The sequence below is a fragment of the Canis lupus genome, chromosome 23, assembly GCF_011100685.1.
Source record: "Canis lupus familiaris isolate Mischka breed German Shepherd chromosome 23, alternate assembly UU_Cfam_GSD_1.0, whole genome shotgun sequence".
Classification (NCBI taxonomy): domain Eukaryota; kingdom Metazoa; phylum Chordata; class Mammalia; order Carnivora; family Canidae; genus Canis; species Canis lupus.
The window spans coordinates 9,919,130-9,937,791 of NC_049244.1; the positions used below are offsets into that span (position 1 = coordinate 9,919,130).

An 18,662-nucleotide genomic window follows, 5' to 3' on the forward strand; every position below is an offset into this window, starting at 1 on the left:
ACTGAAAGTTCTAGAAAGGGTCTCTGAAATTCCAGAGGGCACATGAGAATTATCATATAATAGATCTTCAATAAACAATAATAGCTACCCTTTAAAAATCACTTTACAATGTGCAGGGTCCATCTACAGGCACTATTTTATTCATTTCTCCAGAGCTGCCAAGTGTTACCATTCTCTTGCATGGCAGACAAAAACCTTGAGGGACAGTGGGGGTGAATGACTTGTTCAAGATCCCACTGCTAATGTGGCCAAACGTAAACATCATGGCTCTGGTTTGCAGGCTTTTTCAACTACAGCATGATAATAAATGCCCTCCCTCCCCAAAAGCAAACATATGAACAACACCACAACAAATAGTCTTTCAAAATTCACACTTACACACTGATAAATTTTGAGGAGATTATAAAAACTTCTGGAAAACATTCTATTTCACAAAGAGTTCCCTGCTGAATTATGAGCATTCCAAATAAAGTTGAGAAGAATTTGGTTTTCAAAACATGATTCTTTTTACCTAATTTTCTGTAAAAGAAAGCACCCAAATATAATTATCAGTTGTATATAAACATAAACAATGTGTTCAACAATATGACACACAAAAAAGATTTCATACTCTTCTCAAAAATCCATGCATCCCTCAGGACAGAGATTTAAAATCACAAAAATATAAAGCCTTTATGTAGAAAACCACTGGTTTTTCTGAGGAATGCTTGGCCTTGGCATGTTGAAATGCCCAGGCTAACCCCACAGGCCTTGAGGGGTGTTTGATATGTATAGCGGGAAGCAGATTATTCCCAGGGGCATTGCCCGGTCTCAGTAGAGCAGAAATGTAGAACAGAGGAGACCCAGAGGTGGAGGTCAGCCTAGGTTAATGTCCACTTTGGCTATTTGCAGCAGTTCTGTTTATGCCTCAGGGGAAAGGTTGCTTCCAGGGCCTTTTAATTCATGGTTGGGGTCGGCTTTAGGGACATGGTAGGGCTGAGGAAACCACAGCAGGTCCACTTTGAGCCTCGGCAGTGCTTACAGCAGTCAATGAATGTCTCCCCAAACACATTTTCACTTTATAGACCTTGACCGAGCATCTACTGTATGCACAGCATGTGCTCGGTGCTAGGAAATTACGATCAGGGAACAACCCTCTGCTCTTGAGTTGCTGACGGGTTATTTGTCCACACAGCCATGAAAGAGAAAGAACTCGGACAAATGAGAGAACAGAAGGGCACAGGGTTTCTGGTGGATAGTCCCAGAGGACTGAGAGAGTGTGCTATTGGTGCCCAAGTATAGCTTTGAGCAGTTCCGATTATGCAGCTTGACCACCAGGTTCTCACAGGGCTGGGCATTCAGGGAGCCAGCTGTGCTTTTACAAAGATAAAAGTTGGTCAACCTCTAGCTTTCTCGGAGAAACGTGGTAAACTGGGATTGTAAAAGGCAGAAGAGAAGAGCCAGTGACAGACTGAATCCCTGCCGTCCATGTAGTAGGGGTCGAAGGCAGGTGCATGATCACGTTTACAACATAGTCAGCCTGGGAGCCAGGGCACAGAATGGCATTCTTGGGGGCTTTCCCTCTCTGGCTTCCTCCCATGGCCCCAGGAGAGGCTGCAGACAGAAGGGCTCATTAAGAGTCTCACAGCCAGGGTGCAGTCTTGCCCCTGCACCCCACACAGGGTGCCTGTGTTCACTAGCAAGTAGTCTTTACAAGCCCCACAGAGGTGCCAGACCTCCGCATGAGCTGGAGGTAGAGGAGTAAAGAAGATGCAACCTGTGGTCAGGGTGGGGGCGAGGCAAGGGGGGTGAGGGTAGACAACCAAGAAAATAAAAACTATAGTATAGTTTGAATGTTTAAAAGTGAAAGCCCAGAGAACAGAGTAGCCTGGCTTCTTAAGGAAAGAAGGCCAAGGATGGGCCCCTGAGAAGCAGCAGCATGTTAGCTGGTCTCCAAAGACCATCCAGGGGGCGGACTTGGTGACTACAGGGCCCGGGAAGGGAGGGGACACACCTCTCCCCTGAGATGAACACTCTCCACAGCCAGGGCTGAGCCTGCTTCGCATCGTGGGAGTGTCTCTGTCTGCAGATTCTCATATAAAGATTTGAGACTCTGTGGTTTATTAGGAGGTGAGCTCAGGAAACACAGAGAGGGGAGAGGACACGACACAGGGAAGGGAAAAGAAGGCAAATGACTCATTATCAATCAAGCAGAACTGGAGCTCATTTCCATTGGGGAGCAACAAGAGCCAGTGTAGAACACACTCTTGCGCAGCAGGCAGGGGAGTGGGGGTACTAATCCACCAGCTTCCCCAGCCTCTGGTTGGGGGCTGCTCCCAGGAGCCCCCCACCCCCACTTGAGGGACAGCCAAGCCATCTCTGGGATCCAGAGCCATCTTAGGCAAAGAATCACATGTAGATACGTATACCTAGGTATGGAGTGCTGATCTGTAGGCAGGAGGAAATAATAGAAGCCAATTCAACAGGCAGAAGATAAAAAGGCTGAGGGGTGGCAGACAGTATGATCAAGACTTTACGTATGTTGTCTTATAATTCCCTGACAGCCACTGTCCCCATTTTCAGGTCAGGAAACGCGCTCAGCCGTGGATCTACTAGAATCCAATGTGCTTGTTCTTTGCCCATGGATAGGTGAGGGGGGAAGCTCTATTAAGGATCCATCTCGTGCTCTGAGCAGACACATGTAACACAGTTGATGGGTGTCACCTCCTTTAATCCCCACACCGAGCCAGGGAATGTGCCCCTTTCACCAATGAGAGTACTGAGGCTGAGAGGCTCCCAGAGCTTTCCACCCAGGCCCGCCAACTCCACAGCCTCTGCTCTTCCCTCTGCGCCAGCTGGCTCTGGTACTGGGACGGAGCAGGCTGGAGAAGTCGCTGAGATCCAGCCCCTGCCGCAGGGACTTGTCATCATCGGAGGAGGGCTCATCCCTGTGTGTCATCAGCCAGAACCCAGATTGGGTCATGGGATGAGCCAGACAGGCTGTCACACCAGGAGGAACTCAGGGAAGGAGGAGGCCACATCTGGGCAGGGAGACAAGAAAGTGCTGTAAGAAAAGGGGAACCGAAGAGATGAGGTCTTTGAGGGGCCACTGGAGCTTTGCCACGTGGAGATGGTGGGAATGGACCCCAAAGACAGTGGGAGGAGCCAGGAAGAGGCAGGGCCCAGGCCCTCAGGCTTCCAGGAGGACTGTGCTTAAATCAGCCCCCACTGGGCTCAGAATCCTCCTGGAAGAGGAGAAGCCCACTTTCTGACTCAAGAAAAAAGGGAACTCAGATGTCCTGCCAGTCAGACCCTAGAACTGGGTCTCTGAGTTGAAAATGTGTTCAACCAACATCTGAATTCCCTTAAGGCTGTGGTTCTAAGGAAGTCCTGGCAAGTACCGTGCTCTGTGGACAACACTGTGAAACACTGACCACTTTAAGTTCATTCTCTGAAACAGTAGTCATTTAATTGGTAGGAAATCTGTGTGGTAAATGGCATCTGGCAGGACTGTGCCTCAGTGTCCCAGCACAGCGGAGCTGTGGCCGCCGGAGGCCTCACGCCCCGCAGCTGGGGTCCACACGCAAGTTGATCTCCTCCACAGCCCCGGGACCCTCATCACCCAAACCCCATCACCCAAGTCCTGTGAGGTTCCTAATAAAGGAAAACAGCTTCTGTTGGCAACTGCTGTGCCCAAGGCCACGAGACTCTGCCAGATAGTCGTGGCTGAGGAGGACTGTGCCATCCCACTCACTCCCGAGGCACACCATCCTGTTTGGCTTCAACAAAACTAAGACTAAGCACCCTCTGCCCCTTGGCATGCAGGTCAACCCTTGCGGCCCCAGCCACCAGCTGTCACAAACGCTCTGGACAAAACTGAGCCCAGTTTAGGCCAACCCAGACCATGACCCCAAACTGAGAACCACTCCAGCCTGCCCTTGATCAGGGCAGCTGATCGCAGCAGACCAACGGCTTCCACAGCACAGTCTATAAGCCAGAGCTTGGCTTTGGATAGAGATGCTCCTCATTCTGACTGGACCTGTTGTGGGTTCTGTGACCTTCGACAAGTTATGTAACTTCACTCACCTTTGTCTCCCCATCTGTAAAATATGACTGGAAATACCAACCTCTTTCTCCCCCACATCTCTCCTACAATGAGGCTTGTGCCTTGAGTTGAAAATAAACTTACGTGCTGAGTAGAAACAAACTCTGTTACTCCCCCACCACTCACACACAACATGCCTGGGACCAGATATGTGGGATTTTTCCACATTGACCACTTCTCTGACACCAGCCGGGCATCCTCCAGTTCCATGCTGAGCCTGTCTCCCTGCAGTTAGTTCCAGATCCTATGGTCAAGGGCTCAGGACTACATGACTTCAGATACCAATTTCAAGTCTCAGGTCCTCACTTGTACTTTTGACCAACCAGCTCTACATGACCCCCTTCTCAGGCTCCATAATTTGCTGGAACAGCTCAGCTCACAGAACTCAGGGAAACGCTTATGTTCACCAGTTCATTATATAATAAAGGATATAGATGAACAACCAGATGAAGAGGTACATGGAGCAAGGCCCTGGAGGGTCCTAAGCACCGAGGAGATGGGTATGCCACTATCTAAGCACATGGATGTGCCAACCCCAAAGCTCTCAGAACCCCATTACTTTGGGGACTTTTATGGAAGCTTTATTATGTAGCTAGTCTATTATTAACTCATTTTCCAGCCCCTCTTCCTTCTCTGGAGGATGAGGCTGAGGCTGAAAGTTCTACATTTCTAATCATGGCATGGTCTTTCTGGTGGCCAGTCTCATCCTGGAGCCGCCCATAGTTGCCTCCTTAGAACGAAAGATGCTCCCATCACCCAGGAAATTACACGGGATTTAATTTAGGAGCCCTGTTTCAGAAACTAGGGTCAGGACCAAATATTAGCAGGAACCATGGTGACAGTCCAGTGTGTGTGTGTGTGTGTGTGTGTGTGTGTGTGTACACTGCCATCGCACAGGCTGTTGTGGATGGGATTTGTAGAAGTACCAAGACAGGGGTTGTTAACTTTGAGGGAGGCCAGGGCAGGTAACAGAGTCCTCTCCCATCCAACCAGGGAAAACCATGGCCCAAGGGCAAAGAGCCAAACCCAGGGCTGCCACCAGTAACCTTCCCTTCCCCCCATCTACACCCAAGCCAGCCTAGGGCAGGAGAGGGAGCATTCTGAGACCGAGGTCACCATCTGCCCACGCACAGATGCAATAGGAGCCAGATCTCGGAGTTTCTCCTAATCTTTGGAGCAAGGGAGGCCTGCAAAGCCTCACGGGACTCCTTGGGGACCTTCCACTCTGCCTCCTCAAGAGGTGCCCTCTTGAACCTTCCAGAGTCAGCTGCTCCCCAGGACTTCAAACCAGTCGTGGGGAAGACACAGATGGCAGCCTCGCCTTGCTGTCAGGTGATAACAGCCCTCCCTGGTTTCTCTCTCCCTCCCACCCACAGACGTGGCCGAGGTTTTGCAGAGCCCTGACGGGAACTGGCTGGCCCTGAAGGACGGTACTCTGCCACCCACCCGCCTGCTGGCCAAACCCAAGAGTGGCACATTCCAGGCCCTGGAGGCAGCCTCCAGCGTGGCCTCTGCCTACGACGAGATGGGCTCAGACAGTGAGGAGGACTTTGACTGGAGCGAAGCTTTGAGCACGCTGTGCCCAAGGCCCCGAGGCCGGCCCAGGAACCCCCAGCCTCAGCCCGCACAGGCCCAGGGCTCGGACCAAGGCCCCTCAGCTGCCTCCTCGGGGCTCTCCCCAAACCCCGAGGCCATGTGCTCCGACTCAGAGACCTCCTCTGCAGGCTCCTCCCGGGAAGCTGGGCACCGGGCCAGACTGTCCTGGTTGCAGAGGAAGGCCCCCGGGGACCCTGAAGCCGAGAAGATGCGCCTGCAGGGAGAGCTGGACGTGAACTTCAACCCGCAGGCAGCCAGCAGGGAGACCTCGGACAGCAGCGAGCCTGAGGAGGCCCCTCACACTGTGGACCGGAAGGCCAGGAGGTGGAGAAGGGCCCGGCTGGGCTCAGAGGAGCCAAGCAAGGAGTTGTCTTCTCCCAACGCCCATTCCCAGGGGCTGGACGTACAGCAGGTAATAAAACTGGTAAACACTTTTCAGCAGGATGTGCCATCCTTCGTGCATGAGTGATGTGGAAAGGATTAGAATTCACAGACCCAGGTTCTCATCTTGGTTTGCTGCTAAGTAGCTGAGGGGCCTAGATGATTCACATCACGTCTCTGGGGCTCTATGACCTCCTCTCTGGAGACGAGAGCTTCCAGTTCAAAGTGGGTTTGCATCAGCACCACTGGGGAATGAGTTAGAATGCAGATTCTCAGGCCCCCCTACTCACAAACTGTGGGGAAGGAGTCCAGGCATGTGTGCTAACCCGCTCTCCTGGTGATTCTGCTGTACTAAAGCTTGATGGCCGCTGGCTTAGGGGTAAGGGTGTGAGGTCTCCAAATCCAGCTGTGTGACCTTGGGTAAGGGCTCAGGTTTTTGTGGATAATTTAACAACCCACTTTAAAGAACGGTGTAATGAGTGAGTAAGATGTTTACAATGAACCAAACTCTGTCCTAGACACAGTACAGGGCTCAGGAAATGTCATTTTAATAAGATAACTCAGGGCATGGTTTACTCACATTCTGTGATTCTCTCAGCCACCTCACACCCCCACTCAGAATCCTCAGTGGCTCTGCCCACATGGGTTAGTTCAGAAACCTCCTTTGAGACTATGATAATAGCTATGGACTCTTTCCATAAGAAAATGCACACACACACACACACACACACTGCCTCTTTAATTAAAATAAAGTTGCATTTGTAGACAAATGGGACTTCTGCATCAATGGGACAAAGCAGAGCATAAGGAAATTAGGCTCATGAAATAAAAGAAGGTTCATATATATTAAGGGAGCATCAATAGCCAGCACATAAAAGATGAATTATTTAATAAAGATTTGGTGACAGATGCTTCATTTGAAAAAATAAGGTTAGATCTTACCATATATTATTCAGAAAATCAAAGAAGGGAGGAACTAACGGTCTACCTACCATTTTGCTTACAACTTCAGGTATCCCTGGCAAAGCCCATCACGGTGGACTGAATGTGGAACTTTGTAGAGCCCACTCTGGACTCAATATTTTCTAAACTCAAAAGTGACACATGTGACCTGGAAAGTTTGAATGACCTCATATAAACAATGGATTGCATTTGAAACTGAGAGTCTAGGGATCCCTGGCTGGCGCAGCGGTTTAGCGCCTGCCTTTGGCCCAGGGCGCGATCCTGGAGACCCGGGATCGAATCCCACATCGGGCTCCCAGTGCATGGAGCCTGCTTCTCCCTCTGCCTGTGTCTCTGCCTCTCTCTCTCTCTCTCTCTCTCTCTGTGTGACTATCATAAATAAATAAATAAATAAATAAATAAATAAATAAACAAACAAACAAACAAACTGAGAGTCTAATGGGAGATCTAGTTAGGTTGCCTCTGCCTTCTATAGGCTCATATTGCTGTCAACATAACTGAGGCCCTCAGATCACAGAATCTAGCATCCGTCCTACCTGAGTTGTTGCCTAGAAAACATCCTCTTTTTGATCTAGGGTCTCATTTTTTCCTCTGTGAAACCATATCATTACAAATCTGCCATGTGGGACTATTTTGATGATACAGTAGAAATATAAACTTCTGTTCAATGATGGCTCATTGTTAGCTAGCTCAAGTGAAGACTGTTTTACAGAGACTTTGGTCACTTGCCTGAAGGAATATTCTTGATGGTTGTCTGCATGACTCACTTGCCATGTATCCGCAACAACTGGCTGCGTGAACCTTCCTATTTATGCCGAAGTGGCTTGAAAGTTGTCTTCTGGTGGTAATCTTTGCAAGGCATTGGTAGGAGACAGGGCCAGCAGAAAAACTAGAACCAATGTTGCTTCTGCCTCCCTGGCAGTGTCCGCTTCCTCCCCGGTAGGTGGCAGTAGTGTTGCACTAATGGGATTTCAAACCGAGACCCTCCTAGCACTCTTCATTTACTAAAGCAGTTCTCTTCTCAAAAAAAAAAAAAAAATATATATATATATATATACACATACATATTTTATATGGTTAGACATATTTCATAAGGTTAGATCCTATATGTTTGTACATATACATACAAGTATTTTTAACTGTTTGCATACTTTTTAACTGTATGAATAAATGAATATAATGTAAAGAAAATTGTGAACATACAGATACAGTCCTCCCTGACCTGCAACCTAAATCCCCACCTTCTCCCCAAAATAACTGTAGTTGTATTTGTGCGTTAATATATGTATAGTACATTTAGAAATACAGTTCTGTAAAGGTATCTGTATTTTAGCAAAATCGGCCTCTTACTCTCCATAGTCTCCTGTTCCCTGTTATTAATTAATAATTATTACACACATCTAGGCTCCGTGCCTGCAAAAGATTGCCTCAAGGTAGTCCCCAGCAGAGTCGTGGGAGTGGGAGCCATTGGTCCAGGGTGCAAGCAGTAGGGGTGCATTTCCTGTAGAAAATTTTAAAACAATAACAAGTCCAATAAAAGTTAGTCTTCTTATCACCGTGCACCATACAGGGACAATTCTAAGCAATGTAACTTACAGGTAGACCGTTAGTTCTTCCCTTCTTTGATTTTCCGAATAATATATGGTAAGATCTAACCTTATTTTTTCAAATGAAGCATTTGTCACCAAATCATTATTAAATAATTCATATTTTATGTGCTGGCAATTGATGCTCCCTTTAATATATATGAACCTTCTTTTATTTCATGAGCCTAATTTCCTTATGCTCTGCTTTGTCCCATTGATGCAGAAGTCCCATTTGTCTACAAATGCAACTTTATTTTAATTATAATAACTTATAATATACTTTGATATCTGATAGATGGTCTTCCCTTCACGTTTGTTTGTTTTTAAGATTTTATTTATTCATGAGAGACACAGAGAGACAGGCAGAGACATAAGCAGAGACAGAAGCGGGCTCCCTGGGGGGACCCTGATGCTGGACTCGATTCCAGGACCCTGGGATCACTCCCTGAGCTGAAGGTAGATGCTCAACCACTGAGCCACCCAGATGCCCCAAATAATTCTTTTTTTGATATCTTATAAAGTATCTTAACTTTTCTCAATCCTTTACTCATATAAGTGACTTTATACAATCTTCTCTTGAAGGTGAAAAAAATTTTTTAAGTTTTGATTGGATTGCTCCAAATACATTTATCTGTTTGGGAAAAATCTTGTATCTTACAATATTGAGGCTTCCCATCCAACTGTGTCATACTTGTCTCCATTTATGTACTTTCACTCAAGTTTTAGAGATTTTTTTCAAAGCTTCTACTTTTTTTATTAAGAGGTTTTTCAGTCAGTATGTTACACATTTTGTTGACACCATGGGTGAGATCTTTTTTATCTATTACATGTTCTAATTGGTTTCTGATGGTGTAGAGATCACTATTGATTTTATGTTTATATTTTATAACTTAGCACCTAATAGACTCTTAGTCCTAATAGTCTTTCACATGATTCTCTTAGCTATTCCAGGTAGATCATCATCTTGTTCGCAGGAAGGACATTTATATGGTTTTTTCCATGATTTACACTTACTTCTCTTGCTCGCCTTATGGCCCTGGAGACAACCTGTGCTACACTTTTAAGTGGTAGTGACATTGGCATTCATGTCTTGCTGTCATCCTTAGTCACCTGCTTGCAGTGCTACATGGTGAAGTATGTTGCCTCCTCTATGTTCAATAGTTCAAAACAAAGATGCATCTATCTATTCCTGACTTCCTAAATGCTTTAAAGCAGGCATGTGAGTTTTATCAACTGCTTTCTGCCATCTCTTGAGATGGTCCTATAGCTTTTCTTCTGTTAATGATTGTAGATCATTAATAGATTGCTTAATTCTGAAACATCTTCTCATTTGTTATGTAAATCTTATTGGGACCTGATCTCTTTGTGTAAAAACTGGCTTTTTACTTGCAGGTTTCCATGTTCAGGCCATCTGGTTCAGCTTTGTTATCAGGTTATACTAACAACTTGGCAAGGATTCTCTTTTTACTATTTTCTAGAATACTTTATATGACATGATAATTTTCTGGAAGTTTGGAAGAGTTTACCTATAAAGTTATCCAGGTCTACCTTAAGTGAGAGGCAGTTTTAGAAGTGGATTTTATATATTAGGATATGTAGAAAATATATAAGAAATATGTTAGAAAACAGGAGTAAAAGGCAAATGTTACTTAATATAAAAGCAAAAACAAAAATTATTGAGATTGATCAATAAAATAAAAAGCTGGTTCATATATATATATATATATATATTCATTATATATAATATGTGTGTGTATAATGAATTTCCCCTCAAATGCAGTTGTTTGCATCCCACAAGCTTTGATCTATGGTGTGCCCACTGTCAAAGTTTTCTAAGTAAATTATCATTTCCAATGTGATTCTCATTTCAATAAAAATTCAGAGGTAATTAGAAGAGTAGAAAACTTTCTGGTTTTGCTTTGTTTTTGTGTCTAATTTTTAGTATTATGGCATTGTGAGCAATAAATATAGCTTCTGTGATTATGCTATTGGGAATTTGTTGGGATTTCCTTTGTGACCCAATAGAGGCCAATTTTTGTGACTATTGCATACCTGTGTTTGAAAAGAACACATATCCTCTGTTTGTTGAGAACTCCATGTATATGTGCACATTCTCCTGGATGTCAGCAAAACAGACAAGGTCCTAACTCAGAAGTCTATGTTCCTTCTTCATTTTCATGTCTGCTAGGCTTCATTTCCCTAACTTCTCTACTCTTTTCTACTGTTATCTTCATGCTTCTATGGTTTTCTTATTTACTGTCTCTTCAGTCTGGCAAGTTCCTATGAAGCACACCTGCATGTGCTGGGAGCTCCACTCCCTGCTGGACCCCTGCCCTCACCAGCCCTAATTAGCAAGTAGAGCCAGCTGAGGGCAGAAGTCCTGTCCTGCATTCTCTGCGTCCCCAGCCTCAAATCTCACCTCACATGTAACTTCGCACATGGAGTTGCTCTGTGATCTGTAACCATAGACTGCCCAACATTTCTCTGACCTCCAGAACCCCAACCCTTGTTGTCTGCTGATGGGATGAAGTCTGTGGGTCAGAATCGCTTTCCCTCCAAAGCCCTGCAGCAGATATTTCACTACCTCTTATCCTGACGTGATGAATAGATGCCTGAAGACATCCCAGTTTTTCCTCTATGTAGAGCAGTTTTCTCTTTTCTGCAACATTTGTTTGATTTGCCATTATCTTTAAAAAGCAAACATTTTGCCAGAAGTGAAGTGTGTTCTCATTTCATGCTCTTGCACATAAGACAGTGAGCTCTTCTCTGCACACTCAGGTATTTTTTCAACTTAGGAGTATTTCCTTCTGTCATTTGATTCTTACTTCTTCCAGGCTATCTATAATCGTGACATTGAATCTTGATTCTCTGTCTTCCATGCCTACAATCTTCTCTTATTGTCTTCCCCATCTCTGACAGATCTTTTCTTTGGCCTTCTAGAATACCTGCCCAAGTTTGTCCTCCCATCACTCATTTGTGTTCCCAGAACTAATTCTGTGATCACTGTCGTCAGATGCAGGTCCTAAACCTACTGCTATGCTTTTAGTCTTTCTGAGGTCCTTTGTCTCAGCAGTCTCACAATTCATCTCATGCCACAGCCATGCCTTTTATCTGAGTATTTCTCCCGTGTAACTTTCTGTACCTCTTCACTGAAACTCTGTCTTATCATGCCCTAATGAAAACACAAAACTACTATCAGACATTGTGTCCCACTTGTTTTGTAAAATTTACGTGATGCCTTCAAGCCATCTTTGGTGTCCTTTGCTCTGCAGTATTTTTCCATAAGCTCCGTGTTAACTTTTTCTGTCAGTCATCCTTAAGTGAGGATAATACTGTCTACACCTCGCTGTTTGCCCATATCTAGCGTACTCTAACCATTTCCCCTCTGCTAGCTGAAGAGAGGAGCTTTGTCCTATGCTCATCATCTTGTTGTATGTTTCTCTGAACCCATGGGTAAGAACCTACAATGTGAATATGCATATGCTGAATGAATGAGTAGAAAAGAACAAAAATCATTTCTATATTTCTATATGGTTTTATAGTGCTTGCCCCCAGGGCTTCACATTTCCACGACCACACCTCCTGGAATGCAACATGGTACCATAGTGAGTTTGTCCCTCTGCCCACCTGAATGCTTTGGGGAGATACATTTTCTAAGTGGCTATAAAACAAGGAGGAAAAAAAAGAAACAAGGAGGAAGTAACAAGGTTGGGTGTAGGTCTTCTCTCTGCATGCTTCAAATGCCCCACCACCACAACAAAAGGCTCAGATATTGTGCTTTTGTTTGTTTGGTGTTTATTTTATTTTATTTTATTTTATATTATTTTATTTTAAGCATTTTTCTCACACTCTGAACCAGGGTTTGAAGTTGGGAGAATATTAGGGGATGGGCCAGGAATTATCCTGACTACTTAGGAGAAGGAGAGAGTGGATGGGTCCCCAAAAACTCTTTTTTCTGTTCATTTGTAAGGGCCTTATACTTAGTGAAAAATTTTCCCATCCATTTACTAGTAACAAGCTAGCTTCCATTTATTTTTAGTTATGTAAGTGTTCACCTTTTTCTGTACTTCCCACACAGTTTTGGTGGAAAATTTGGAGAGATTGTAGAGTGATGTTTGCCAGATGTCGTTTTAAAATGGAAACCTGCTAATTAATTTTTCGTTGATTGAGACATCAGGATTGCAGGAGGCTGCTATTTCAGTTTCCTCTGACGTTTCATTTTTTGTTGTACTCATTAGTGAAACTTGTTTCCTGGGGGTAATTATGCCCCCTTGTCTAGCAGGCGAGGTCCTAATTATTTTTAAAAGATGTTCTAAGAGTCTTGCCACACTGGGAAGCTACTAATTTTTTATAACTAACAATCTGAAAATATTCATTTATTTCATGTGTTTATGCCTTGCTACAAAAAGAATTTAAAGTGGTTTATATAAATGTAAACACAAGAGAATAAAATGAAAATATAAGAAAAGTAGGACACACGGAAAATCAGGATATGAAAAACAAATGAACCTAGGAGTAATGATAGTTCACAATATGGATGCAATGAGGTCCTAATCACAGGCTAACAATACCAAAAATTTGGCTCTAAACTTTCTAGAAGACAATAGGAAGAGAATGATGTGAGCAGCTTGCTGAGTTATGGAAACCATATTAGAACAGTAGATGTGTTCCTTAGAGGATACTGCTCTTGGGGCTGAAATCCATGAGAAATTTATCCCATGGGTCCTCATGAGCAGAATGTTATCACCCTCCACTATAAACTCCTTCAAAAAAAACCCTTACATTGGAAACTGCTTCTCAGTGTCACTCATTATGGACCAGTACATCACCACAGGCACATTTCAATCAAGTCGTTCTGTTAGGGGCCAAAAAGCTGACCTCTGCTGGTCCGGGTTGCTCCAGGATTCAGTTTTGGGATATGTAGAGGAGTGAATGGCTACTTCCCCAAGCCCTGGTTCATGAATGTTGTTCAGTTCTGAATTCAAGGGGATGTTCTCTGACAAATGCTAGCAAGACCACAGGTACGGAGGGTAGTGTCACATGACTCCCTACTCCGTGAATAATGAGGCACCCAACAGGTGTGCCTCCTTCTGAGGTGTGCCAAGAGAATATCCCAAAGCAAGCTCCTCAATCTACTCCAATTGTACTTGAATTTCCTCCAGTATACAGACCAAAGGATGATAATCCCTGCACCCATTGGGTGCACCCTGCACCCAATTCTTCCCCATTGATTTTCAGATCTTTTTAGGCATGGAACTTTGCCTGAAATGAAAACCTAAGGAGAAGACAATAATATGGCTGAAGGTGAACCGGCTCTGGGCTGCCCTCTGCCCTTGCCCCTTACTTCCCACCTACACAGCAGCTTAAACAAGTACAAATAATAATCTGGAAACAGCTTTGAGCAGGTATGACCAATACCTCCTCAAGAGAAGAAAAATCTTGTCAGGTATCTGTCAAGTGATTCCCTTTGAGCATGAGGACTGCTAGGTGGGCCCGCCAAGATAACCTGGTTACAGAGAATACATCTTGCTGAATAATGGTGATTCTTAAATATGTCATATTAATGACATATTTTTATGTCATAGCCCTTATTGAGAACCTAATGAACACAAAGTATGTGTGTTGCATGGGGGGAGGGGGTTGCATAAACACAAGCACTCAAAGGTTTACATACAATGTCAAGGAGTTTTTAGAGCAGAAACTTCCCTGAGGTTCCACAGACTCTGGGTTAGAAACACTGCTGTATAGGATTTCTAACCAGGAGTCATTGGGTATTGAGGATCAGCCACCAAAAATGATGACATTAGTTTTGCAATAGTTAAAGTGTAGTCTTTGTTTTGGGCAGATGTTAATTAGGAGGGCTACCCATCAGTTTAGGCATTTACTTATTTGTGGCAATCAAACCATGGTAGCTCTGGGAAGAAAATGTTGAACTCTCTATTCCAAATGGCAGGGACCTGCACCCAGTTTACTCAAAATGGATAGCAAATCTTTAAGAACCAATGAAAAGAAGGGGATCTGGAACACACCTCAGTGCTTCTACCCCAACTCCTGCCCTGAATGTCATCACTTTTAGGAGATTCTTCCTGACAACTCTGATGTTCATGCTGGCATTAAGGTCCAGGTTCTGAATTGCCATCCAAATCCAAGAGTTTACACCCAATTCCAATGCAGAGTCAAAGAAAAAAAACAAAGATGGAAACCACTGTTTATGCTGCTTTATTCCTAACAGATTTCTCTACAAAGTGATAGAACAATTGTGGTCAGCATGAAAATAATTGTGTCTCAAAACAGAGTTTCTTGTGTAAATATTGACCTGAGAAGGCCAGGCTAGTGATTTTCTAGATATTTTATATGGTAGTGGCATAATTCTGGGGAACAAATAGCAGCCCTTTTAACAAATGGCGTAGTCTAACTCTGTCAGATAGGAGATTATAAAGAGAAAAAACCTGGAGGAGCGGCAGAGCCCATTAGTCAGGCAGGATTTTTTGTTCTGGGAGGAGGAAACGTGCCCCAGATGAGATTAGGGTTTTTTCCATTTATTTTAAATCAATTTTATAATCTGAAAGACTCAGGAAACAGCCTGGGATCCATACCAGGACAACTGACCTGTAATTGTAAAAGCTAAAAATAAACCTTCCTGATCGATATCTAGGTGCTAAGTTTTCACAACCTCCTTTAGCAAATACACACCCAAGAGCCAGCACCCACACCTGCCTTCTGTGTAGTTCCACTGGCCAGACTCAGGTCCTTCCATATGAAGGGGTTCTCACTGAGGCAAGAGGAAATGGATTATAATATTAAATTTGATAAGATTCCAGGTGACATGTTTCTGTTTCTATCATGTTAGGTGGTCAAGGATTTGGTGTGTATTTGTGTATGTGTATGTGTTCTTATCACACCAGTTATATAAAAAAATAAATGCCTTCATCACCAGGGCACTGAATGTGTATAAAACTAGTTCTAGGTTAATAGCAGTGCACTGAGAGAGGACAAATCTCTGCATTAAGGCACCGGAGACAAAAATTGTCCAAGTCCTCAGAAAAAACAGGTCAGCAATAGAGTCAGCCAGCCCCGAGGCTCATCCTCTCTTCTGCCAACGCATTTGCAAGTAAAACTACATGCGTTTGCCACAAACTCAGGACTGGATAACCTGTAAGTCAGGGCTCTTCTCTGAAGTTCACTAAAATATCTAAAAGCAAGCTGCAGAACCTGCTTTTTAGGTCAGGTTTGGTATTTTTCATCAGCAAGAACAGGGAGAGCCGCCAGGACACTGGGATATATTCAACGAAGGTTGTTATGGAACATTTGAAAGTCATCCTTCAGCTTGGCTTTTCTTTTTTTTTTTTAAAGGTGGAGAAAATGCTGAGCCTCCCACTGCTCCCTCAAATGACCTGGCAGATGAAAGACAGACAGGCTTTGTGAAAAAGAGTTTCTAGGACTGGGGTTGCTCAGTCTAGAAGACGTTGACATGGCTCCCTTCAAACATGTGGAGAATTTTGATAAGGGTGATGGGGAGGCGTAATAGGAGAAAAATTGCTTTAAATTAAAGTAGGCAGGATTTCAGGGTGCATAAAGACAGATCACAAGGGTGAATGAAAGTAAAGACAGTCAGTCCTCTAAGGAAATCTGAAGGTATCCATCTCCAGAAAGCTTCTACAAAAAGTATCCTCTCACTCATTTAAACTTGCATTTGAAAGAAGAGATTAAATCCTTTGCCTGTTGGGTTCTGTCCCTACTCTGTGGTTTTTCCATCTTCCTCTTATAATGAGAATAGTTTAATCTGGAGCATCTGGCCTTGTCTTGGAAGCATGGAAAGAGCTTGGCCTTCAGGGTCAAGCTGTCTTCAGCTCAGCCCCACATTGGTCACATGACCTTAGACAGCCTACTCTACCCCAGCCCCCTTGTGGATACAGAACAAACTAGGTGGCCACTTGAATGAGATCCCGAGTGTCCTGTGCCCAGTACAGTACTCACCGACTAATGTGCTCGGCCATGAGAACTGTCCAGTCCTGACCCCCACTCTCACCTCCCCATCACCTCCATTTATGTCTGTCTCTGTATTTCTCAAACTTGAGAAGTCAGATTCCTCAGGAATTGTTCAGAGGATATCTGGTTCAAAACATAAGATCCGTGGAGATCAAGTTGGCAATACTCAGTCCCCTGGTAATTCAGAAGGTGCCTTCTTTTTTAACTAATCAGTGAAATGAAAACCTAAAACTTAAAAATTATTATAAATAAGAACTTGCAGACCGCTGAGAATACATTAGCAGACTCTTGTTTAAGAAGCTGTACTACCTTATCTTAATGAGTATTCCATCCCTAGGTGTTTAAAATATGCTTTCCTATTTAGCCAGGTCTCTGAGTTCCACATGCTGCATTGATGGCATGCAAGGAAAAGGTGACATTTTGTCCTTCTGTAACATCTGTAACCTTCCTCCTCCACCTCCCACTCTATAGAGCCAACAGTGTAAACTAACCAATCCAGGAACACTTAGTCTTCTGTGATTTCAACTATCTTTCCTCTTCTGGATAAATAATCAGCCCTCCAGCCCCTCCACTGTCTCTCCACTTTTGCCATCTTGGGGATCCTGAAGGTAAGCCTCTAGTATCTTGGTAGCTGCAGGGCATTTGATTGCTGACCAGTGTCCTCTGGGTCCTTACAGGTGTCCTCAGTGATGGGGTCCCTGTTCACGAAGTCATTCCCACCCTGCTGGTATCCTAAGGCCTGAGAAACTGTGGTCTATTCCCTGTGTGTGGTCAGAACCCAGTACCTCTCCCTCAGGCCCCACCCTGGCTGTCATGCTAATCACCCCCAGGGACTTGGCTCTCCAGCCCCAAGGCAGTTCCTTCCTTCCCACCAGAGGAGCCACTGGTAAGCTCACCTTCCAGAACCACCAATGACCTTCTTTGAGCCCACTTCTGAATGCTCTCTGCATCCTATAGGAACCTGGAGCCCCTTCAGGCCTCCCTCTGAAATTACTCTTCAGGTTCTGATTCAACTCTGATATAGCTGACCCAAATTATTAGGAGCCAAAGGTTCAGAGACCACAGGCAGCCTGTAGGCTCCTTCTCCCTGGATCCTAACTGAGGAACAAGCAAAATCCAGTATCACATCTCCGTGTGTCAGATCCCCATGTGTATGGCTACAGTGCTTATTGAACTCCAGGGCCATCATTTAACATTAACACAATTCTCAACACTCAGATAAAACTTGATATATATCCTGGTAACCTCTAGAACTTCATTTTTAAGATTCTATTCAGCTGTCACCTATTCTTCTTTCTCTCCCAACAACATCCATCGATCAGCTAAGTGAGGATTCCTCCCTGAGTCTCATCAAATGCTCATGTGTCTGTGTTGTACATAGTATGTCAGGATGATGTCTCTCTACCACATGGTGAATGCTGCCAGAGCAGGAGGGTTGTCACTCCCACCTGTGAGCTCCAGTGGCCAGCACTAGCCCAGCACATAGTAGGCACTCAGTATAAGTTCGCTGAATGTGGACTGAATCACCATCCATCCAAGTCTTCAAAGGTTCTTTTGAGATAAAGAAATAGGCCAAAGTTAAAGAAAAGCAAATCGAGAGTTAAGATTAATTGATACTTCAGTGTGTTAAATCTGTTGAGTGGGCTGATAAGAGAAGGTTACTGAGTGTGGATTTGTGGCCAGTTGCTGACTTCTGGGCTAGTTTGGCACACACCACATGGCAACAGTGAAACTATCTGTTAGACAAGCTCAGCTCCTTAGGCTCCTCCTGAACCTTCTGCAGTCTGACCCAGGCCCATTTTCTCCTTCCTCCCAAAGCCTCCCTCTCTCATTTCTGAGTCTGATTCCTCTAGCTACACCAAGCAGTCTCATGCACCTGGGGTCTTACTGGTCCTGCTGCTTACTCATCAAAAATACCTGATCCCCCGTCTACATATTAAAATTTTCCTCATCTTTCAAGAACCTGTTCAGAGGCCATTCTTCCCATTGAGCTTCCCTATGCCAAAAGACAAAAGAATCCTCCTTCTTAAGCACACTTTGGAGCACTGGTCACCTCTCTTGAG

General features: G+C 44.5%; 1 protein-coding gene across 4 annotated transcripts in view; it reads left to right on the forward strand.

The window, feature by feature from the left end:
* The window catches only part of MYRIP (myosin VIIA and Rab interacting protein), a 361,492-nt gene that overhangs the window by 293,412 nt on the left and 49,418 nt on the right, over positions 1-18,662 (forward strand). For all 4 annotated transcript variants that reach the window (XM_038570505.1, XM_038570504.1, XM_038570506.1 and 1 more), the window contains exon 10: positions 5,461-6,092. In XM_038570505.1, coding sequence (XP_038426433.1) covers positions 5,461-6,092 — 632 coding nt within the window. The remainder of the gene's footprint in view (positions 1-5,460; positions 6,093-18,662) is intronic.